This window comes from Protomyctophum bolini (assembly GCF_963924005.1).
Source record: "Protomyctophum bolini genome assembly, chromosome: 7".
Classification (NCBI taxonomy): Eukaryota; Metazoa; Chordata; class Actinopteri; order Myctophiformes; family Myctophidae; genus Protomyctophum; species Protomyctophum bolini.
The window spans coordinates 15455027-15480586 of record NC_137868.1 but is presented as its reverse complement, the minus strand read 5'-3'; the positions used below and the strand labels follow the sequence as shown (position 1 = coordinate 15480586).

The 25560-nt window shown below is 41.4% G+C and overlaps 1 protein-coding gene across 1 annotated transcript in view; it reads left to right on the top strand.

Moving 5' to 3' along the window:
- Positions 1–5874: 5874 nt before the first annotated feature.
- The window catches only part of grik3 (glutamate ionotropic receptor kainate type subunit 3), a gene marked incomplete at its 5' end in the record, with an annotated part of 106039 nt that continues 86353 nt past the window's right edge, over positions 5875–25560 (top strand). Inside the window, one exon of the mRNA XM_080767407.1 lies at positions 5875–5995. Within this exon, the coding sequence (XP_080623533.1) occupies positions 5875–5995 (121 nt within the window). The remainder of the gene's footprint in view (positions 5996–25560) is intronic.

Below are 25560 nucleotides of genomic sequence, written 5' to 3'. Positions count from 1 at the left end.
ACAGGTTGAACAGCGAAACAGATACAGAATTACAATACATTTCTAACTTTCTAACCTAAAACGCAGACATGAATTACAGCTATTGAGGTTGATGATGAGTCATACTATGAGACAAAAAGGTTAGAAGACTGCCCCCCCCCCCCCCCCCCCCCCCCACACACACACACACACACACACACACACACACACAGAGAAGCACATAAATGACTTAACCATTGTAAGCATGGCATTCGATTGTTATCAAAGATAGATGGTGAGGATGATAGGATGATGATAGGATGATAATAGTCATCTCAGAAAAGATCAATCAGGATGGTCAGGAATCTATTATTACCCTGTCTCTTTCTCATCTATAACCACTGGGCTTGAACCCCACTAGCAGTCATTTCACCATCCCAGAGACTGCCTGGATGACTGATCAGGCTTGTGGTTGTCTCCTCTCTCCCTCTCGGGGCACCACCACCACATACGTCAGTAGCAGGACATACATCTTGAGCCCTGCTCTCTAACTGGGCTAGAGCACAGAGTCTGGAGCCACGGTAAATGTTGTGATCAGCGCCAGAATTGGGCCAATTCCTCATAAACTTGTCTGCACATGGCACCTGGCCTTGAATCATATACGAGGCTGGGGCAAGTGTTCAATTTGTCAGAAAAGCAGCAGCATTGCCCCCGTATAGCTGAAGAGGGTAAATTGACATTTAATTATCTGTGTCTGCCCACTAAAGCATCAAGGGCATTACAGCTCCAGTGTAATGGAGTTGCCATAAACTGTCATGACAACCATGTACGTACGTATGTACAAATAATGTTGTGGCTCGCATGTGCAACCAATGCAATACAGACATTTAGAATCTGCTATATCAGGACACGACTAACAGTGAACAGGTGCAGTCAAAAGCATTGCAAAAAATAAATAATACAAAAGTAATAAACAAAACAGAGCCACACAATGAAGTCACAGAAATGGAATAGCAAAACATACTTTTGTCTCTTTCTATAATACACAACTTCTTAATAATTTAAAAAGTTTACTGTAGCCCTGTGAAAAGATTTTGTTTGATAACTGTCATGAAAGAAGTGACTCTCTTCAAAGAGTGATGAAAAACGACATATAATTCAGAAGCACATTAGACCCGGAGACGTGTTCCTATTGACCCTTTGTTGTGGGGGAGATGTTCGATCTTAATCATTATGTTCAAGCCTGGTGGCAGTGTCTTTTATATTCCTTTTGAAGCGAGAAGGAAAATCAATGTAGAAAATGTTTCGCATGATTCATTCAACATGTTGGATTGCACATATTCTCCTGGCCAATCATAGGTGTAGATTATAGGCAGCCACTGAAAGGCATCTTGTTGGACATTGATTGTCTCTTCTTTCTGCTTTCATACCAGCGCTCGGAAAAGAAACAAAATGCACTGATCAATCGGCTCAACTAAGTACACCACTTGCCACATCTCTTCAGTTTTACAATGGGGACTTTTCTGAACCATTACTTATGAGTGACCTGCTAGACAAGCCATTGGTCGCTGGAAGCTTGTAATTATGACAGCAATCATTTTGCTGTGGGAAAAACTGGGTTGACCATGTTGTCCTCATGTTGCCAGCTCAAAACCTATTATACTGTATGGCTGGACTGTGTATTAAATGCTGTAGGGTGGCCAGTGGTAGCGCCCAGTGGTGTAACTCAGTAGTTGCCAACCTTTTCTGGATCAGGGTCTATTGAAAATCTTGAAAGTGTTCAAGGCCCACTCCCCTGACCATGTACTGTAACACGGCAGCCGAGTTACATGGCTTGAATTACCTTTTAATTTACTAGAAAGTAGTGCTTTGACTGAGTGAATGCAAAAGAAGGTATTTGGTCAGATAAAAGTATACTGACCCTTTGTTTTCGGTACTTGGCCCGGCGAGGCTACAGTATATTATCTGGCAGAACTCCTCCACGCCTGCATGGCTTGATCAGGCTGGGTGATGTTAAATCAATCAACTGGACAGTTTTTACTACTGCGTGGACTGTTTTAGTACCATATTATAATGATTAAATGTCTTAACCACCTGGACTCCAGCATCCCTATTCTTGGGGGGGACATTTGCCACAAATAATAGATTTTTGGCGACGATATTGTCGCCAAGACAAACCGCTTTAATAATATTGAATATATTTGTGCACATTTTCTTCATGTCATCCTAGACTGTATCATGGTCAGTATCATCATATCAGATATAATGTCAGTATCATGGACTGCATGGACACTGTCAGTATCATGGTCAGTATCATCATGTCAGATATAATGTCAGTATCATGGGCTGTATGGACACTGTCAGTATCATCATATCAGATATAATGTCAGTATCATGGGCTGTATGGACACTGTCAGTATCATGGTCAGTATCATCATATCAGATATAATGTCAGTATCATGGGCTGTATGGACACTGTCAGTATCATGGTCAGTATCATCATGTCAGATATAATGTCAGTATCATGGGCTGTATGGACACTGTCAGTATCATCATATCAGATATAATGTCAGTATCATGGGCTGTATGGACACTGTCAGTATCATGGTCAGTATCATCATATCAGATATAATGTCAGTATCATGGGCTGTATGGACACTGTCAGTATCATGGTCAGTATCATCATGTCAGATATAATATCAGTATCATGGGCTGTATCATCATATCAGATATAATGTCAGTATCATGGGCTGTATGGACACTGTCAGTATCATGGTCAGTATCATCATGTCAGATATAATGTCAGTATCATGGGCTGTATGGACACTGTCAGTATCATGGTCAGCCCTCAGGGGGGCTTTTTCTTACTCTCTCCCTGCAGGGAAGTAGGTTAATAATTACATAATAATCACCTACAATGGACAGTCCAGCAAATCTTATATTTGGGATTTTTTAAAGTAAAAAAATACACAGAACATAAAGCTTGTAAACTGTGTGTGTGTGTGTGTGTGTGTGTGTGTGTGTGTGTGTGTGTGTGTGCGCGCGCGCGTGCGTCTATTTTTGTCTTACTTTATTAGTGACTTAATTGTTTTATTTTTATTGACTTGTTTTACTTTTATTGTTGTTAAAGCACTTTGTGACTGTGCTTGTCTGTGAAAGATGCTCTATAAATAAACTTGACTTACTGTACTGTACTGTACTGTACATAAGAGTTAACATAATTTAAAATGCGGTGTAAAATAACCAAACTATAAAGTAGAAACACAAATAATTCAGACCCATTCACAAGATTCCAAAATGATAGTGATTCTGTGGCTGTCTAATGAAGCATAGGCCTACACTGTCGAATCCTCATGGGTGTTAATTTTACTCTAATTTAAATCTGAGAGCTAGTGTACAAATGGAGCCACATGATGCATCGATTTGTAAACTCTGAGTTAAATTAAAACTGCTATCTGACATCTATTGTCAAATTATCAAATAATACAAAATTGTATTGCAGAGTATGTTACAATATAGGCTACATCTGCAGTGGTTGGAGGTGATCTCCTTATAGTTCCTATACTCGACCACAGACAACAAAATGGACTCATGGTATCGGGTAGGACATCTACTGGTTGCCAAGTAGTACTGCCTGAAGTGCAATAATCTGTGGTAGAAATGTAATGTTGGTCTCCCACAAGGGAGAGCTGGGTTTGAAGACCAGATAGGACATGAAACCTGTGAGTCCCTGTGTGTGGATTGCAGCTTTAATGCTGGGGATTGTTCTGTATAGCTCTCTGTGTGTGATACAATGACTACTGTGACTCACCTGCCCTAGACATTGATCAGCTTCACTGACCCATAGATTAGCCCAAGTGATTGAGAGCACAGTCTCCGAGTCCCTGTATAGAGGGCACCGATATACCCCCAGTGTCTTGTTTGCTAGAGCTGTGTACATTTTGTATTTGAAAGAGCAGCAAGTCAATGAATCTCGATAATGCGAGAGCCGGGCCACATAACTCAAGTTGATAGTCCTTACATTGTGCCAAGAGGCCATAAATCTGCTCTGGGAGACATGAATATGCAGTGGCAGTCAGTTTGTCTTGTTCTTGCTTGCATGCCCCCTGATACACAGTGTGGGTTTTTATTTTTTGCCTTTTCTCAGTACAAATAGGAAAATAAAACCAATGAGCCACAACACTGTCTCAGCAGCATTGATCTGTGCTCATTAACAACAAATAATTATAGCCTTACAAGGAATACAATATTTGTAATGATTCCAAATCCTCACTAATTAAAATACATATTTTAAAGTTGTACATATTTGTGGAATATACTTTTCCAGAACAGCTATACTTTCTGGTGTGTTTTAGTGAAAAAAAATCAGGATACATTAAAGTCACATAGTCTATATGCTATATAGCCTATAGGGGCTCAAATGGAAATACATAAATATAATTCATAACTTTCATAATTCATAATGGCTTTTTATTAAACATAAATGATGTGGCACAAAATAGGGGCTATCCATATTTCCACTCACCACTTAATTCACTGCAGTGATGGGGGAACTGTATGGAGGAAAACACAGATATGATACCATGCATGCAGCATGTCATCACCTGCAGCTTGTAGTTGATGGATCTTAGATAAGCAATGAAAAATGGACAGACAGATCGGCTTACACAGCTATGCACCAGCAGTTAGGAGGGTCTTAATGCATTCACTGACACAGACAAAACGCCCCCAATAATCGGAATTCTACTTTGTCTTGTCAGTGACCCAAGCCAAGCCCCAGTTCGACTCTTATTGCCCCCTTGCAAATACTTAATTATATTGAGAGCTTTGCACGGTTGCACCTGCAGTTTATATATTTTTTGTTTAACTTTTTTCCTATTATTTAGGTTGAACAGATAAACAGCATGATACGTTCGATCACATGGATTTAAATAAAACGCTATATAGGCCTACTATAAATTGCATGTAGGTCTACTTTAAGAATCGTAGGCCTACTCATGCATTTGACAGTTTAAATTAAACAATAACATCTTACAGCAAAAAGCAGCTCAGGCTAGAAACTAAAAGCAGGACTCAGTTGGTCTAACTCCTTCTTGGACAGCTGTCAACGATCATGCGTAACGACGCGTGCCTATAGTGGCACCGTGCATGGTGCAAGAAGAGTCGCAGTTTACGCGCATCGCTCTGGACTGGACCGACCGCAAACTCGAATATCTCTAGATTGAATAATAATCCAACAAAGACCCACTGGGGCTGGTTTGAGCATTCTGCAACAAACAGTTCCGTGCCATCGCCGTGCGCTATAGCAAAGAGCGCAGCGGAACGATTGATCTTCTCCGAGCATCTGCGACGGGAGCAGCGCAGCTTCGTTTACCGGGCTGATCAAAATGACAAAACTTGCATAGGTATAGCGCACATTTTGAGCGCGTGAAGCAGAAAGTCCAGGAGGCGCATGCATTCTCTGGCATTTATTGTGTAACGTGTTCTCTCTGTCTTTTTGGCCGGGGCAACTACAACGCTCGAGGTGAGAGCCAAAGTTCCGCAGGCGCAGACAGTTCCTCTCCACAGTGGTATACGGAACGGGAATGTAGCAGCTGGCTTGTTGTGGTACACATGCAGATAGCATCGACGGTAGGAGGAGACGCAGGGACTGCTGATTGTAGCAGGTGTGTCAGTGATCCGCGTGTGACGGACTGGAGCTCCATCCTGGTCGAGCCGTTCTAAGACTTGGCAGTGAAAGAAAAAAATAAGAAAAAAAGGGGGGAAATCATTGGGGGAGAATGTTGCACCAAGTACAATGAGAGCAAATTTTGTCGCAGACTCCAAAATCCACATATGACACCGACGAAATCAAATTTGATGAGCAATTCTGAATCGTCTTTGGAATTTTAAAAAAGTGGATCCCACGACTTTACAATGATGCGAAATACCACTTGGTTGTCTCCGCGGAGTTCAATTTTGGAATACTGGACATCGCTCATTGCGTGTCTCTTTTGGATTCAATACTCTTATGGGATGCCTAATGTTATTCGAATAGGTAAGTTATTCACATTTACACACAAATAGTAGGCCTAGGCTACGATATTGTTTAAAGTTGCATCCTATATTCTTCTGCAATATAAGCTATAGCCTATAGTCCCCGTACATGTGCGGCGGGAACGACTGGTCTGGTACCCATTTCAATATTCCATTAATAATTTGCGCATAATCTATTTCACATGAGTGTGAATCAAGATGCACATATGTTATAGCCTAGTAAAAAAAATGTATAGGCAATGAGCTCCACTTTGTATAGATATGAAATACAGGTGTTTTAATTTGACCTCTGCATTGTTTCTTTCCATTTTTAGTAAACCATTTGTCTATTGACTAAATACTGCCGTTTGTAAACAACCAGCGCACTAGAACTGGCTACATTTAGGCAATATCGCTCGAGAGTTAGGCTAGTCTGACTCTGTAGGCTATAATTAACCGAGTAGAGTGCGTTCTCTTCAAGCGACCTTCAGAAAGTTCTTAAATGTTACAAATGCGTCAGATCCATGCGGACAAACAGGATAAAGTAATGAAAAAGTGAGATAAATATAGAACGATTGCTGTCAAAACGCACAGATGCAAGCAACTTTCCCACTTTCTGCATCCTTTTTTGTTCATTTTTGTTTCTCTTTCATGTGAAAAATAAACACGTGGTTGGTAGATTCTGTCTTGTTTGTTTTCAAATAACTGCGTGAGAACAATGTGAGAATTGTCATTCGTAGCCTGGCGATGCGTTGAAACATTTGGTGCGCTATAGGAGACAGGAGCAGAATTAGGATCAATACGTTTTTTTTGTCTTGAGGCAAATCGTTTTTGACATTTGGCAGTGTGCCATGCAGGGCAATCACTCAATGCATCGGCCAACATTAACATACCCTATAGCCTACTGTACACATCCCAAAGCAATGCTACAGCTGGAGAGATATGGGCCTTAATGTTTATCTTTTGAAAATAAGGACCTATAGTCACATAGTGATATAGTGTAATAGTGATCACAAAATGATTCAGAGGGAAATGGACCAGCCTGCCATCTGCTTCTTAGTTCTTTCACAGAGCATTCCAGTTCCCCCTGACATTTTGTATACTCTTCATCATTAGGACATACTGTCAAGGCCAGGAGATGGTAATTGAAAAGGCATTGATTACATTAAAATGTATTAGATTTCTGCTGAATAAACCACAATTTACTGTATTATCTTTACAGCATGCATATACCTCTAACTAATAGGATACATGACATACAAGATAAATGTTAAGAAATGTGTAGACCCAGTTCTCTTCTCTATCACACATCACCCTGTGATTGACAGCTTCACTCCGAAAAAGCTATGACTTCTCTGACCTTTGGTGATGTCTTGGAAACGGCATAAATGTCACCGCATGCTTTGTTTTGCAGTGACTTAAATGAAATGCTTAAGTCGAAGGGACATTTTTTGTACAGCAGCAATGGAGACATGAGACAGAGTTTGACAGGCATTATTTTTGAAAATGGCAAACTGCTGAGATAAATGTACCTTGAAATTATTTATTTTCCTTTTTTTATGTAGGTTTTTTTAGAAACTGTCTTTTGATGCAGTAGCCTACAGGTGCAGTCAGATTCTTTAGGTTTGTCTTTGCACAATTTTTGCGTATGCACAAGAGCCCTATTTGTATAGAAAATGTTTTTGCAACATTTGGCCTAGTGTGGCTGATAAGTGTACTCACATGGATGAAATATAATGTGTGAATCATCTTAAAATTTAAAATATTGATATGGATTGGATTGAAAAAAGGAATTTCAAATTAAATTGCCTGTTAGAATGTCAATAATTCTCATAGCCTACAGTATATGCAAGTATAGTATACAGCCTTAATTTGTGTGAGTGCCAATTGTCAGTCACCAACATTGTGTTAGGAGGAACATTCTGTTGATTTGTAAAGATATATCTTATTTTAGCATATACAGTCTAAACATAACAACTACATCTAACTATAACTACTGGTATATTTGTTTATTTTTATGATTTTAATAATGTGTGTGTGTGTGTGTGTGTGTGTGTGTGTGTGTGTGTGTGTGTGTGTGTGTGCGCGCGCGCGCGTATGTGCGTGGGTGTGTGTATGTGTGTGTGTGTGTGCGTGCATGTGCTTGCGTGCGTGCATTTGTGTGCGTGTGTGTGTGTGTGTGTGTGTGCGTGTGTGCGCGTATGTGTGCGTGTGTGCATGCGTGCGAGAGAGGGAGGGAGCATGCAGCGTGCACGTGCTCCGTGCCACAGCAATAATGTTGACTCCAGCAGAGGGCTCCCTCATAGTCAGTGCAGTGTGTCGCCCAATGTAAAACCTTTACACTTGCTTACCAGCTCAAACAAACCAGTCACAATCACTGATGTGGTCGGTGACTTTAGTTCAGCAGGATGCTCTTGTCTTCTGTCTGTGCTACAGTATGTGACTGCACTCTGTACTAGGTATCCCTAAAAGCAGTTCTCCAAGTGCACCATCTGGATAATAGTGGGTATCCAAGGTGGAGTTGATTTTAGTGATTTTACAGTGCACCGCTCCAAGTTGAGGCCAGATGGTCGATCAGACCTATTCTGCAAGCTTGAGTGTCGGAGGGAGAAAAAAAAAAGACTATTCCAACTGCACTTGTATTCACCTACCCGCTGTGGTTTTTCCTCTTTTCACACCTTTCTTTTTCCCCTTGATGGTTTAAGGAGAGATGTTTGAAAAGGGACTGTAATTTCTTTGAGCCATTTCAGCAGATATTGCTGTATACTCACTGTATATTAAAAACACTTTGGCTTTGACTCAGATGAGTGTGAGTAGTGCCTATATGATTTCAGTTTAATATACCATCACTCACTTGTATGTCCAAAAAGATCTACATGCTGTCAATGTGCTTATTTTTGCTACTTCGGCATGTGACAAAATATATAAAAGGGCATTCATTTATGAATTTGGAGATACAAGTTTTCTTCCCAACAGCAATAACAGTTACAGTAAATAGTAACTAGTAATAGTAAGACCATCAACAGGTCTGTATAGTCCCTGTGGATGGATATTTATTGGCAGATTTCATTACCATCCCCTCTACGCATTGCTTTCTACACCACCAAAAAGGAACTGAATGATATTGCTGTGAAATGAACCTGAAAACTCCCAAATGAAAAGACAAAGCAATTCAATTCCTAGATTGGGTTACTATTCTTATAACAGTACTACTCCTTTTATTTGTTACAATTACAACACGGCAGTTGGAATGCAATCAAGACAATCTCACTGAGTACTTTTTAGCATCACGCATCCATGTAAAGGCACTTGCTTTGTGAGGACATGACAATCCAGAAGTAATGCAAAATTGCTATCCAGACAGTGAGTTGATATAGCACGCTGCAATATAGTACAGTACGGTATACGGTACAGTGATGAAATTTCATCTAAGTTTAAAAAATATATATTAATATTCATTGAAATATTCATAATAGCCAATAGTTATACGTCTCTCTTCCATCTGTGAAATGATGAAACATCATTTCTTGTCCCTTACCCTGTGATGGTATTCTCTGCCTGTTGGAGATTTATTGAATAATCATTTATTTTAACTAATCGTTTAAAACGCTCCATCGGTGGAAGTTCATCAATCATATTGTCATGTTGTTTCATTCTGCTCACTCCTCAGTTTGCAACAGCTGGTCACAACATTCTCATTCAGTCTCCTAAAAGCCTTTTGTAGTGGGTGGGTGCAGGGAGTGAAATAGAATATCGCAGGGGTCCCCAAACCTTTCCATTGTGAAATGTTTTTATTTAAAAACAATTATGAAAATAATTAAAACTGCCTATCTAGAAGCACAGCGCGGTGAAAATATTTGAAACTGTTTTTGAAAGATTCTGACAATAATGTCATGCCCAACATAGGGATGCCATGATTACATTGTTTTTAACAGGCACAATTGAATTAGATTTTTTAATATACTTATTTTATGATTTTTGTTTTGTTTTTCCTCTCCCCCTGAAGCCTCCTGGCGGCCATGTCCCCCGCTTTGAAAACCACTGGCCTATGCTTTCGTAGTAAGCCCTCGGCTGTGAGGCACTGATAGCTGGGTGAGATGTGAACTCTTGGAAGCTTCAGTAAGAGGAATCGGGCTCACTGCTGTGTTGAAGACACAGACCCACTTCAGAGAGCTGCATTCAACCCTGCTACATCACTAGGCTTGGAGATCGAGAGAGAGAGAGAGAGAGAGTGCTAGAGAGAGGAAGAGAGAGAGAGTTGGAAGGATCTTGAGAGAGAGAGATGGAAGGATCTTGAGAGAGAGAGAGAGAGACGTGATTAGTTCTTGCAGCAAAGTGGAATGAGTGCACTGCACTCCCAAGTTGCACACACTCCCTGAGATCAACAACGTCTGGGTTTGTGCAAATGTCTGTCATCTAAAATGACAGAAATATTTTTTTATAAAAAAGTCAAACCCAACCAAGTGTGTGAAAGACACACACAATGGGGAGGTGCTACATTAAGAGTTGTATCATATTAAGATGGACATCATTTGCTGAGTAGAGATGAATATTTCATTTCCATCTAAATTTAATCTCTCCCCAGACGCTAGCAGCAAGCAGGGACCAGAAGCCTGTCGGATAGGGGCTTGAGGCTGGGGAGTTGTCGTGGTGAATATGAACAAAGCCTGAGAGAGGTCGCAGAAGAATTGGATCCAGGGAGAGACTTCTTTGATGTGTAATTCCATTATCTCTGTTAGAGGAAGCAGAGATTGAAGGGAGAAGGAAACAGTGGTTGTTTTACCTGTGCTAACACACTCCCCTTCATCCAGTTGTATAAACATGTAGGCATAGGGTAGACTGGAAGGAAAGATTACATACACTTTCGGTTTCTTGTCGCTTAATATCCTTTTAGTCAAGGATCTTTCCATTTTACCTTCATGTCTTAAAATATCTTGAAGACAACACACGCATGCACGCACACACATACACACTCGCACGCACGCACGCACATATGCACACACGCACGCACGCACGCGTGCACACACACACACACACACACACACACACACACACACACACACACACACACACACACACACACACACACACACACACACACACACACAGCCATACACACAGCCATACAAACCCATACTCCATCCGCTAACGTTTTCCAAAACATATGTCTGGTCTCACTGGGGCTCTTGTACACAATCCAATTCCATTCTCCCTGTCAGCACACTCGCCGCTCGTCATTAGCTTCAATCTAGATGATGAGGAACGGCAGATGTTCGTTTGGTTCTGCAGAGGGCCTGTCTCTGTACATGGCATTTTCTGTACTTGCCTGTCATCCTGTTCACACAAAAGGAAGGAGCAAATCTTTTTTTAGACAAAAGAAAAAAAATACAGTAAGCTGCATGCTTCAGCTTTGTCAAAATGCAGTCTAGTTATGGGCAAAAAGTTATGTATATACTTATATATATAATGCAGTGGTTCTCAGATTTCTTTCTCAGACCCCGTTATATATTCAAAACATTTCCAAAATGTGTCACAATGTTTTGAAAATAGCAAATCTACAAACCACAATACGTCACGAGCTTGTACAGTGCTGTATGTCAGCTATCAGCTAAACTAATTTTGATCCTATATTAACTCATTTTTCTGGAGACAGCCTGGAACCCCCTCGAAGACCCCTGTTGAGAACCACTGCTATAATGAATGTGTAAAATGAAGCCACAGCAAAGCGCGATAAATGTGTAATGTGCCATACTGTCCGCTCATAATGCACTTGATTACTAACACTAATAAGACTTTACTGTACAAGGGAAATAAGCACAGGTACTTAGCTCCTTGTTCAGTCACACATAATAATGATCATCCGCTAATCCAAGCCACTAGGGGCTAATAGAAAGGATCTACCAACCGGCAAGATAATCCTATGACACAGCAGGTCTTGTATATAACCCAAGCTATCTTAGCCTAGCGACCGCTCGCACACCAGATGGTGTTTTCACATCGTACTACAAAGTGTGTGTTCTGCAGCGAAAGGTCTGCTGTAAGCATATGCTTCTTATAATCATTTGAATACATAAGGCGGTGGTTGACTTATGTTATAATGTGCATTTTTCTATTCTACTTAAACAAACAAAGAAATCCCAGTGAGGCAACAACCTTCTGTCACAGTCAATCCTTCGTACAGTAAGAATTTGATTTGCAGAATGCAGTATTAATTTTAGGCTATTGAGCAGCAGCAGAGACATAACTGTCTCAGTTGGTATGGTGCCTGGCAGTTTTTATAGCACTGCATAACTAAAAAAAAAAGAAAGAAAGAAAAGTCTGAGAACAACAGCTTGATTGATTGGGTCCGCAATCTGTGTGTTAGTGCCCCATGGGCCCCTGGGGACTCAATGTCATTATAGCAGGATGTGTGCTTTCCTGGATTTGACAGTGTTTTGAAATTCATGACTTGTCAATGTTAGCTATTTCCCCACAAATGTTTCTGTACCAAGGCACTGAATCAAATTTCATGCTCTAGCCATTTGTCTTTATTATGTGCCCTTGTCCTTTCCGTTTGACTCTCCCATCTCAGGCTCCTCGGGCTCTGCTAGAGAAGTCAAATAACATTAAAACAGTTGGAAAAGGGAATGTGTGATCATAACTCCTTTTAATCCCTGGCCACGACACACTAGCTATAAATAGTTAATTAGAATGATCTTGTTGGAGGTAATTTGCGGGCTATTTGTTACGTTTCAGCACAGGGGGGGATTTGTTGTTGATTTTCCAGACATAACCTATATGACAGTTGATCCACATGCGTACAAAGTGCTGCAGTGAGAGAAAGAGAGAGTGTGGTTGTGTAGAAGCTTGGGGGACTCTTATTTAGCTTGTTAATTAGCTTGAACCTTTTGATCCCAATTTTCAAAACCCGCCACGCTGAAAGCCTTTTGTGTGTTGCCCTAAACAAGATAAAACAGAGCTCCATTCCTGCACCTTTCAAACACCATGGCGTTCAAGGGAGCAGTGTTAGTCTTGCCATCCGCAAGACCTCATCCTTATCTTTCCCCAGACACTGTGTGTAAACTTCGGCACCTTTGACACTGCTGTTACATGCAGTTGCACCCATGCATTACAATAGCGAGACCTTTTCTTCTCACTGCTGTATAGTCATCAGGAATTTGACACTAGGTATCAGTGGCCATGCACAGGTTTAAAACCTATTTAGTCTCAGCTGCAGACAATGAGCAGAGAGGTGGGACCAATTCATTCTGCCCTTTTTTAATCAAGCTCTCATTGTTATAGGCGCACTGGAAATGTCAGGTCTTGGTCGTGCGTGCGATTTTCTTGTATTGCTCGTTGACTATGGTGTGTGTGTGTGTGTGTGTGTGTGTGTGTGTGTGTGTGTGTGTGTGTGTGTGTGTGTGTGTGCGTGCGACCCGTGCGTGAGTGCGACCCGTGCGTGCGTGCGTGTGTGTGCTCGTGTGTGAGAGAGAGAGAGAGGGTGTCAATGTGCATGTCGGAGATAGTCTATGCACGTTTTACAAGGGTTATACAAGGGGAGCTAGCACGGAGTCTCAGGGTGCAGGGTTAGAGCAGGAGTTACTAATCAACTGTGAGGAAGTGGACGAGAGAAGACCAACCTCCCTCCCCATAGAGACAATGAGAAGGACCAGATGAGACAAACAGCCACAGGCTACAACCACTGCAAATGAATGGCTATCACCAGAACATATCGTAGGTCATTTCTGCTACACAGTGTTAATTTAAATCTCAGAGTGTAGAGGCGCAGTTGGTAGCAGTGCTAGAAGGTCCCGCGGTTTCATTCTCACCAGGGATGCTGAGGTTGTCCGGGGGCGTGTTGAGCTCCTCCACGTCATCAGCTCAAAAAGGGTATTTCTGTGTGGAGTTTGCATGTTCTCCCCGTGTCCCATAGGGTAGGTACCCTCACAAAAAACATGCAGTAATCCTGGCTCTCTACTGGCTGATGGAGGGGAAAGGTAGATCCTACCGGGGAAACTCCCCCCTGTCAGGTGATAAGAAGCAGCCTGCTCACTCCTCATGCATTGAAGGAAGCATGAGCTCATTTCGGGGCTCTCCCCATGTTAGCAGAGTAGCGCCCAGGATTGCAGCTTAGGCATTGGATTTGGCACCGGGTGAAAACAATGTGTTACAAAATTCATGGTATCAAATTAAAAAAAAGAAATGTGTAAAATGTGTTCACTGGAGTTACAGTTCAAATGGATAAATGAACACTAAGGATTGTACCATGTACATTCTCCCTCACTCCTCTTTGTTTTGTTCCGTTCTTACCCTGGCAATAATAGATACACAGTAGTATACAGCATGGCAGCTGTGGAGAAACTCTCCACCCCAATGTGCTTATCCCTGCACTGATACAGGCAGGCAGGGAGCCACCGTCAATTTATTTAACACCCAGAAGATTACCCAGAAGATTCCACACAGCACTTCCTGCTGTGTGCAGACAGGAGGAGCCGGGATGGTCCGTCTTGACTGGCTGAATCTTTCACTTTTCTGTCGATCTGCCATTCAAACTGTCCTCCTGGGAGCACTGGCAAAACCACAGAGTGGACACTGTGAATCATCTACAGACAACTTGTCTGCATAGGATCAAGTTCAGATATATGGACTGTAAGATGGAGGTTCTTGTGGATGCAGTGGGGAAGGGAGAGTGGGATAGTGCATAGCTTGGGTAGCTCTAGAATTGAGTGTAGCTATTAGTGAGATAATGGTATGTATAAATTAGGCTATTTAGTGTGACAGTAGAAGTAGCCATTGTAGAAGTCCCACTTTCCACTGCATGCTTGGCGAAATATGGCTGCACATTTACTCCAGCTGTAAAAGGAATGCATGGGAGAACGGAGTAGTTCACCCCAGAAAATCATCACCTGTCATTCTTGAGCCAGTTTAAACACAGATATAGTTTCTTTGTCCACACAATACAGAAATAGTTGGCCAGAAACTGAACTGAAGACTTGAAGTCTTGAAGACAAAGACTTTGAAAATTAAATAAATAAAAGACCATGAAATTACTCCATACACCTCGTGCAGTCTAATGCTTTGCTTTCAAACCAATTGCATTTTGAGAGAAAATAAACACTACAGTCATGATTTAAAACACTCTTGTACACACCCAGTCACAGAAGCACTTTCTGTTTGAGTAACATATAGGCCTCATAGTATACTGTATTTTTGAGTGTTTGCGGTTATCTAGGATTAACCGTAGTGGGTCAGAAAATGTATATAAATTAACATTGTAGGTACATCAAGCCTTAGAAACTGTATCATGTATGTAGCGCAACTTACGATATTAGACTATCGTAATAACTGAAAAACCAAATGACGAACATCACATCAATGGTGAATTGAAATGACGAATATATTCCTCAATGGCAGTCAATGAGTTTAAGTTAATATTTCCTTTCCTAGCAAAAACTAAGGTTTCCACTGTGTAGAAAGGACCAGCTAACCCAACGATTATGCAATCATGCTCTATCCATCCTGTGTGCAGGTACATCAGAGTAAAACCTATTTCTGCTTGGCTTCCTTCATCGTGCAATCATTTGGCTTCAGAATACCTTTTGCCCTTTTAATGACTTTAAAGGCCTGGTCACTGATGACTCAGTTGTGAGGGAGAAAGCTACAACGCACAGCACAACGTTGTGCTGGTAAATTGCATGCGTGTTGTGTTGATAAATAAGTAAAGAACATATTATTATTTGTGTTTTAAATGGAATGAAGGTTAATAGATAATGACATATTAAATTGTTATAATGACAATTAAAAAAAAAAAATCTTTTCAGCAGTGGCATGTCATTAGTCCCATTCCGACGTCCTGTTGGTCCGACTGGCCCCATTATAACTAACGCTATCACTAACTATCTCCAATCCTAACCTCACACTAACCTAACGTTTGTCGGACTATTGGAAGGTCGGCATTATGAGTAGACTCCCTTTTCAGCAATCTATAATTATAACAAATAGACTACTAAACACACTAGTATACATTTTGTATGGCTGCCACAGTACTGACAAAAGGTTGCAATATCCTTCATGTTATAGCCCTTCACATGGGGTTTGTGAAAGCTCACGTGTCAATGGCAATAATGTATGTGATTGACAGGGATGATAATGACCCGAGTGTTTGATTAGTCCATTGTCTACTCTAAGCAACGGGTAGATGTTCCAAATCAATTATCTATCAGAGAGAGTTAATGAAGTATTAGACTGCTGGTTCTTTGGTAACCAAAGCATGTTTTCCCATCACAAATGCTTAAGTGACTTATTAGTGTCTTTATTTTCCATGGCAGTAATTCTCTTAATTTATTAGGCCTACAATTATTTTGTCATTTGTGTTAGAAGGCTATACCTCCTATAACATTACTTATTTATTGTGCCTTCTGTCCCTAAATTAGACTCAGATAATGTTTTTGTTTATTTGATGTAAACTGTATTTAACCAGTCACCTTGAGGTTTTAAATCTCTTCTTTCCTGCCCAATAAATACTACAGAAGTTTCAGACATTATTAAAGCACACAAAACATCAATGTAGAACAATCTAATTTAATCAAGTACATCTAGTTGTACACATACACATGTTATTTCAAATGACTAAGTCTGTATAATTTATGCCAATATAGATAGCTAATTTCTGAATGAAATTGAGATAAACTAGGAGCAAAACTGAGAAGGAACTTAAGACCATCAAATGTGTCCGTGTCAGACTAGCTTGTAATCAGTAGGCTACTTATCTGGTTTGATGAAAATGATAGATTGAATTAATGTAACAACAAGCACATGCTAATTTAATAAGACATCTGCTGTATATTAGATGGATTGTTTCCCTGGTTAAAGCTAACAATGCCATCTTCTACTTGTCCATGATTTGCATGTGTTGCATGTGTTTTGCCACTATACTGTACATGGAATTCTGTAATGTAACATTTCAAATATTTGCGATTATAATGCATCTTTCATCAAATCCATATTAAGTATTCCATTTGGTTCCTAGATGCAAACCCATGCTGGTTATATCCTCCCAAAGACATGCAGTATATAATAAATAAATGCATGTGCCGAAGCCTCGGTATGAGTTATAATGTGCACAATATATTTGCCATGGTGTATAATGTTGCATTTGTATAGCGCCTTTATCCAAGGTGCTTTACTGATGGTGCATTACAATACATGCACCCATTTACCCAACACATTCTAACACCGATGGCAGAGGAAATCATGCAAGGCACAAACCTGCTCATTGGGAGCAATTTGGGGTTCTGTGTCTTGCTCAAGGACACTTCAACACAGCCCGGGATCGAACTGGCCACTCTACCTCCTGAGCCAATGCCGCCCCCAATTAGTAACAAGATGTGTGGGTTTGTTTGGATCGATAGGCCTAAGAAATTATGACCACTAAAGCAGTGCCACACTTAAAATGATTGACAGCAAGCTGATGTCACTGAATTAATGTCCACTTAATGTCAATTTAAATTACAATTTTAAGTATTTAGCATTACACTCATTACTTCCAGAGCGACTTACAAAGTGCAAGATCGGAATAATTGGCATGAACCCTATCCACAACGACATGATACATGTTCAACTTCAAGTAAGCAGAGAAAGCTAATGAGGTACACAATTGAGCACCTTTAGAGTGGACCAAAAATTGGACCAACAGAAAAGGTTATTTTTGCATTCATATTGAGGCCTAGGCCATCTTTCTGTTATATTTCATTGTTATGGTTGGCATAAGCAATCTGTCTACGGCAAACCTAGAGGTCTAAAATACAATGACAAACCTGGAGCACTTTTTGTTCACAATAATAAAATTCCTACAGTATACTCAAACTTCCATCGTCACGTCCTCCACTCTCATCGTTTCCTTGTGCCACCTCCGAGCGAGGAGTCAAGGAAGTAAGGTGAGGACAGAGGAATCAATCAGGGTCGACTTAGACAAATTCTAATAGCCTACACACATTTCTACCTCCTCTTCTCCTCTATCCTCCAGCATGGTGCTGTTACGGTGAAATTGAGCTCCTTGCTCACTGAAATGTCATTTTGAAGCGACATCAATTACTTGATGTGAAACAGCTGGATCACTGGTAAAGGAACGTATAGTTTATTGCTCAGATGCCATGCTGCGTTGGACGTATTTCTCTATAATGAATGAATGGATGAATGCATGAATGAATGAATGAAATATTTATTTTCGTGTCATGCCACTTTGGCCCGTCCCATTATATGACACATTTCACAAAGTACATTGAATACAACTGACAGTCCTTCCTGTTCATACATATTTGTACATTATTCAAACAAAAAAAGAAAACGTTTAGGAATTGAGCTGTTTGATCCAGTCATGTTACACAACAAACCGCAGGATTGTATAACTAAAGATCTATGAAACCATATTGTTTGAATTTGTAAGTGAAATTACATTCTCAAAAGACAGAGAAGTATAGGCTTCATTTTATTCATAAATGTACTAATGTGTGATGTGTCTGCTATAAAACTGGAATGAATGAACTGCTTCAGCAGCTTTGATCACTGTTATTCAGAGATAGGCCAGCACAAGCTACATGTTTGCATTATTAGTTATAAATACGAGCAGATCAAACGTTTCGTCGGCTCTAAATCATTCCTTTTAGGTCTGCGGCATGACACAGCTTTTGGATCTCATGAAGGATACACTTCATCATGTTTTCTTGTTTATCCGCGCTCTCAGCTCCTCCAAAAGCAAATTAAGCTTCGGGACGCAAACTATTTCTGGGTAATGCTTGTTTATTTGTTCAGCTTTAAGGATGATCACAGGTTTACAGGTGCCATTGAAAACACCAACTTATTTTGCTGATTACAATATAAAATATAAAACAATCTCAATAATCAAAAGTTCAGAATCATACATTTGACAACCAGAGATCTCCTTCCTGAGGCAGGGTATAGGCAATTTCTGAAGTTGGACGTAAACAGCTTCCTGACAAAGACTTTTGGAAAAGAGTATTGTTCATTTCAGAGGCAACTGTGAAAAAGTGCTCCTCGGAGCACAGGTCTCCACCAGGTCAGGAACGTTTGATGTGGCATGATCATAGAAGTAGCAAAGACTTACAGTAGCTGGAACTAGTGTATAGAGGATTATATGACAGAATCACAAAGTAAAGGAAAATGTGTTTCACACAACTTGGCCTCCTTCATGGTGGCGTTCTAAAAGTTAAATTAGAAAAATGCAGGACGTTTTTCCTTGGCCTCTATAGGAGTGTGCATACAACATCTTACACATATAGGTGCAGTTTTAGGTAAAGATGCGACTCAGCCTGAGGCTGATTTGAAAAATGTCAAGTGGCATTTCTTCCTCAGCCTAGTGGGAATATGCATGCAAATTATCACCACAATCGGACGCTGTGTGCATTTGCAACATTTTGTACAAATGGAAAACTTTAGATGTCAATCAGGATGTAATATGAGACCCGTCTGACTATAGAGATGTGTGAAATGTGGATACAATCTGAAGGAGTAATGCCTAAAAATATGTTTTACATAAGTCGGCCTCCTGGTGGCGCTATAAAACGCAGGGCAAATATTTGTCCTTGGCCTCTATAGGGAGTGCTCATACACAGAATCTAGATTGGTGCAGTTATAGGTATAAAAACCCAAATCGACCAAGTAGCTGCCTAGTATAGTGGGAATGTGCGTGCACATTTTCACGGAAATCACACACTGTGTTCATTTGAGGCATTTTGTTCAAAACGGAGCACTGTATCTCCTGAGTCACTGCTATCCATCCATGTCCTGCTCAGCTTCCCACTGCTCTGCTGTCCTCATACTGAATTATGCACACCTCCTGTGTGTAGGAAGCGGAATTGCTTCAAATGCGCTTATGTTTAAAAATAAAAAATGGAAATAGATTAATAATGTGTTATTCCAGGAATAATCTGTTATACTGAAAATATTAGAGCCTGTCCGATGCCAGGTTTTTGGGCCTGAGAGTCTTAGACCTAGAAGTCCACCGATTACCAATGTTTTGATCGCTATAAGAAAAGGAGGCACGGTGGCGCAGTCGCTAGCCTGATGGAGGGGAAAGGAACTGGTTGGAATAACGTGTTCCTTCCACCTGCTACGTCCAACCGGGGAGGTGAAAAGTGTATAAATATATACACACAAAATAGCGTTGGGGCGATATGTAAACCGTCAGCCCACCGTCATGTCCACCGTCCAACGTCCACACACACACACACACACACACACACACACACACACACACACACTGTACTCATTGTAGGCATGCATCCTAAGTTCGAAACCCCCGGCCACCAACAACAGTCTGTGGGTATGTCTCAGGCTGGACCACCAGAGGAAACAATTTCCCAGTCCACTCCTGCATTGCCGCCCGGTGGCTAATCCCATGGGCCCAAAATCCACCCACTGACAATCAATTTATTGGTTATAACTATAATTACAGTGTTAGAAACAGATTATATTAGATCTACATGATTAATCTACAAGTTCCTCAAGCTTTGCAACGTGAGTTTGTATATCAGCTAATTTTGACAATAAATAAAATGTTATATATCTTTTTTTTAGGACGCTAGGTGGAAAGTGGGTAATGGCCAGAATATCGGCTAAACGATCTATCGGTCTGGCTCTGCTAGAGAAATTATAAAAGGAAATTATTCCTCTGACGTTTTCTGATGGAGGCCAGCTATCAATTAGCAGTCCATGCATGCATCCAGTTGTTAATGATGGCTGGCATGGACTGAGAGATGCCATGTCTGCACATCCTCTGTCAATATTCTAGCAGTGTGTATAGCAGTGTAGTCCTGCACACTACAGAGATCACAGGATGTGTGTGTGTGTGTGTGTGTGTGTGTGTGTGTGTGTGTGTGTGTGTGTGTGTGTGCGTGCGGGGGCGGGCATGCTTCCGTGCGTGCATGCGTGATGCGCTTGTTCTCTGTGAGGGCAGACAATTAGCTCAAACAGTTTCTTAGCCACTGTCAAACTCAAAAACGAGGCCAGAAGACGATATTACCTCCAATTATGAGCGTTAGCGTAACCGTGAAGTCTGAGGCTCTATCAAGCTGTCGGGCTGTCAGACGTTTCTTCATTTATTAATTCATTTACGCGTCACTTCATATTAGAAGCACGCTGATGATAGACAAAGACCTCCCTTTTTCCCCCTCCATCTCCCCCCTCTCCCTGCCCCCCTGCAGTCAGTCGCCGTCTTCCGAGACGAGCATCATTTGATGTTCTGGACGTTTTACACGGTGAAAGATAAGCTTTTGTTTGGATTTCATTCACTCGCTGTACTGTATTTCTCCCTTTCAGCTAGACAAGAGACGCCACCCTGTTAGACATGTGCTCATTGGGCTAATCCCTTTGCTGGGGTACAATGAGTGCTCCCTCCCTCTCACCTTCCTTGACCCATGGTCCCTCTGCCTCAGCTGCTCACTGTATAATGGGGATTACATTTCAATTTTCTAGATCAATCACAGAATCTTATGAGCAACTGGCAATTGAGGCCCATTCAATCCCACCCTTCACATTTCCAGCCCATTCATGACCATTTAAAGGATTTAAAGGCCTTAAATGAATCTCTCGTCAAGGCCGGCACCACCCTCCCCCGCCACTCCAGTCATCAGACACTAAAGTCATTCGGCCATTATAAACCATTCCAGACAATTGAAAAATGTTATACATATTCTTTTATGTCACCATTCCTCCTTATAACAAGTTATTTATTCAATTTTTTGCCCTTTTAATTACACCATTTCCTGCCACACATTGCTGCCATCTGATGCTTCCTTGGCATTTTGCGTACCTTGATTTATGAAAAATTATGTTGGGAGGGGGAGAGAGAGAGAGAGAGAGGGAGAGAGGCAATGAATAACAGCACATGAAAATGGGCTGGTGATTGCCTTCCCTGGGTAGTAATCGAGAAAGGCTTGAGTGATCCCACCCGCAGATGGAGCCCCCTCCTTGGGGGTTGATTAGCTACGGAGCCCCGGAACTTCAGACTGACATTCTGGCTGATCAGCCACCTGCCTCAGCCTGTCAGCGACCCATTGATTGCAGGGTGCTTCAGAATCACCCCCTGTCTTTTTGCTGCTTTAGTTTCCAGGTTCTAGCATCCACCATTACATGATGGAATTGTCCATTCAGGGCCTGACTCTCCCCCCTCCCGCATCACATACATTTTCTGAAAATGTATGTGATTTCCCCCCCCCACCCCCCCACCCCACATAAAGCTAATGCACAACGAACAGGCCATCAAGCAAGTTTGAGTGCATTTGTGCAAGCACAGGTTTTTATACTATGAGGTGGCACTACAGTATAGCGATGCTCTTTGAGACTGTGCTTTCGATGTATAGGCTATTCATCACATACAGTAGTTCTACCATTCTTACAGTGCCTTGCTGGTCTGGAAGAGCTGCAAAATCACACGATGATGATGGTTTTGGGGTTTTGAGTGTCTCATAGACTCCACCCTGCATACAATATTATGATAGGCTTATTGGCATTGTATGAGCCGAGAACAGGGTTGAATTGGTACAGTAGTTGTCAGCCGTCGATTGTGTGAGGCAATTGGAATGGAATATCCATAATGGCATTCACGATTTTGGTTGACATATGTACAGTACATGATTGAATGCATCCAGGAAGGGAGAGTTTTTATTTGTTCATATTGCTCGTTGGGTGAACCACTGGATGAAAGAAATGCATTGAATCACAGATTAAGTTAATTTTACATTGGATTCTTCATCGGTCTGTGGTAACTCCTTTTGGTTATGCTGTAAACTCTACTATGAGTGTCGGTTCATAGCTAATACATCAAATGTAAACCAGCCAAACAATTTAACCTTCTTGACCCTGTGGGTAACGGCTATATTTACAATGGATCTGTTATCCTACTGTACATCTGTTCATGTCCAGAATGGGATATTGCTTTATTATTATGATGATTATTATTAGAAATCAATGTACAACGGTATACTGTGCAAAAAATAGCAAACATATAGCCAATCTTCAAGTTCACAAGGCACTGTGAGCTACTGAGCTTACAGATAAAAAGCCAATTATTTTGAAATCCTTTGAACCTTTTTGAAATTGTTTCCCAATTACTGTGTGTGTGTGTGTGTGTGTGCGCGCGTGTGCGCGTAAGACAAAGTTGTTGTACAGTAAAATGCATCACCTGGCTGCACTCAATAAGCAACATAAACTGAAACATATTGGACAAAGACCCTACATTTTATGTGGTACCACCTGGCTCTGTGCTCGGCCTAGCAAGACAGCTATCTGCTGCCCCGCGGTCCATCCTTCTGCCTCGAGTCGGGGGCCCAGCAGGTCTACCTTGGCCGCACACCCACCCACCACTGTCAGCCCTGTCTGCCAACCAGATAGCTGGGAAAACCTCCAGTCACTCAGCCCAGCTGCAGGCCTTTGCTCAAGCAAGACTGCTTCCCCTCTGCTTTTAGTTGCTGCCAGGCAGGAACCTCTTACTGTATCCCATAGTTTTTATTATAGTTTATATTAGTTATGTTTATTATTTTCTAAATTTGAATACTACTGTACAAGTAAACAGTTTTGGACATGAGGTTTCCACCCGACAGCAATGCTTTGCACCTGAGGTGCTTATTCTTGTGATCACGTAATACGGTCCAAACTCTGGAAATTAAGTCTTCTCTGTTCTTTTCGTGTGCCTGCATTTAAACTGCCTGTCAGTTAGCCTAAATAAATAAATAAACCTTAAAGTGGCGACCGTGGTCACAAATACTATACATGTAGCTTCATGTCTAGACTTATAGGACTCACAAAACAGACTTTGGCTTGTTGTCAAGCATGCAGTGCTATATGGAGTTAACAGTGCTTTCTTTGTTTTCTATCCAAACACCCCAGTGTCTTGGAGAATGAAGCAACCAGGTGCTCACCGGAGATGTTTCAGGACCCCAGGAAGACTAGAGGCTTATTCATGTGTCTCTAATGGGGAACCTTTAATAAACATAAACATAAAAATCAAAAGAGTTAAAATAGTAATACAGTAGGTGCTCCTGGATCAGACGGGATAAGACATCATATAGAAAATGGGAGATCCGGGCACTCAAGGTTAAAAGAGGGAACAGCCTTTATCTTATACACTAACATGTTTCGACCAAAAGCGGTCTTCATCGGGTTAAAATAATACAAGTAATTACAGACTGAGGGCTGTATTTTGCGTGTCTTAAGTACCAGGTCTTATTACCTAACTTGAGTAAACTAAAGACCTGGAGGCGTGATCAATGCTCTTTGGCCACTCAGAATAGCCAAATGTCATTGATCACGCCTCCAGGTCTTTAGTTTACTCAAGTTAGGTAATAAGACCTGGTACTTAAGACACGCAAAATACAGCCCTCAGACCCCAGTGTCTTATTTATCTATTTTCTCAAGGAAAAGTGTGACGTCTGATACGGCTGGGGTTCAATGCCGACGTTTCCCACCCCCTCTGGTCTTGCTCCTTTTTATATATACTATACAGTATGTAGTAGCCAATATCTGCCCCTTTTTTTGCACACCCGTTGAGTGTTGGTGATTTCAAACGTCTCAATGTCAAGGTTTCATGGTTACATGTTTACCAGACGTTCAAAAAGGGTAGCCTTCTCTCCCTGGTGTCTCATTGCAGCGTACTGTGTGTCACAGCTGTCAGATGGAACGGTGCTCTCCATGTTAGACTTGTGTCGACTTATAGACGTACCGATCAGGGAGTGTATGGAGCGGGGGAGGGGGGGGTTCGAGGCCAGTTATTGTAAAAGGAATCCGTAATCATATGCAGGCGTGCCGCGTGAACATTTACATAAGAAGTACGTGCTGTGGCAGACCAGAGGCATGTAGTGACATTATACACATTTGTTCTGTGGAGAATGAGCAGAAGGTGTAAGGTATGTCAAACGGGAGAGCCTGAGAAGAAATATTGGCTTTGTCAAAGGCCCAGGAAGAGTGCTTTAATCAGTTGAAAAATAGCATGCTTGTTCATGCCACCACAGGTGTGTGTGTGTGTGTGTGTGTGTGTGTGTGTGTGTGTGTGTGTGTGTGTGTGTGTGTGTGTGTGTGTGTGTGTGTGTGTGTGTGTGTGTGTGTGTGTGTGTGTGTGTGTGTGTGTGTGTGTGTGTGTGTGTGTGTGTGTGTGCGCGTGCGTCTTTATCTGATATTAGACACAGCGAGACAGATAGTGTGGGTGAAAACATGTCACATTTTGATACGTATATAGGTTGTGGACCTTGAATATGCTTGTTTGTTGCTGTTGCAGTTGGCAGGAAATGGAGACTGTGGTACTGGCATGCAGGCATGGAATTTACAGCCTTTGGTTTGAAGATTTTTTTACCATTTTTACTAACCCTTGGTGTAAAAAGCATCTTCGGCACACACACGCGCTCGTACACATGCACGCACGCACGCAGGTCAGCCCTCACCTATGACTTTTGCTGATGCACCAGTCCTTGGGTGGATAACATCAGGCAACGATGAATGCAGATAGATCTACTTATTAAATACTGTAGAAGTGGAAGTTAGAAGAGGAACAGAACAGAAGCTTTCAAGCTGCTTGTCCACACAGGAATATGCCTGTCC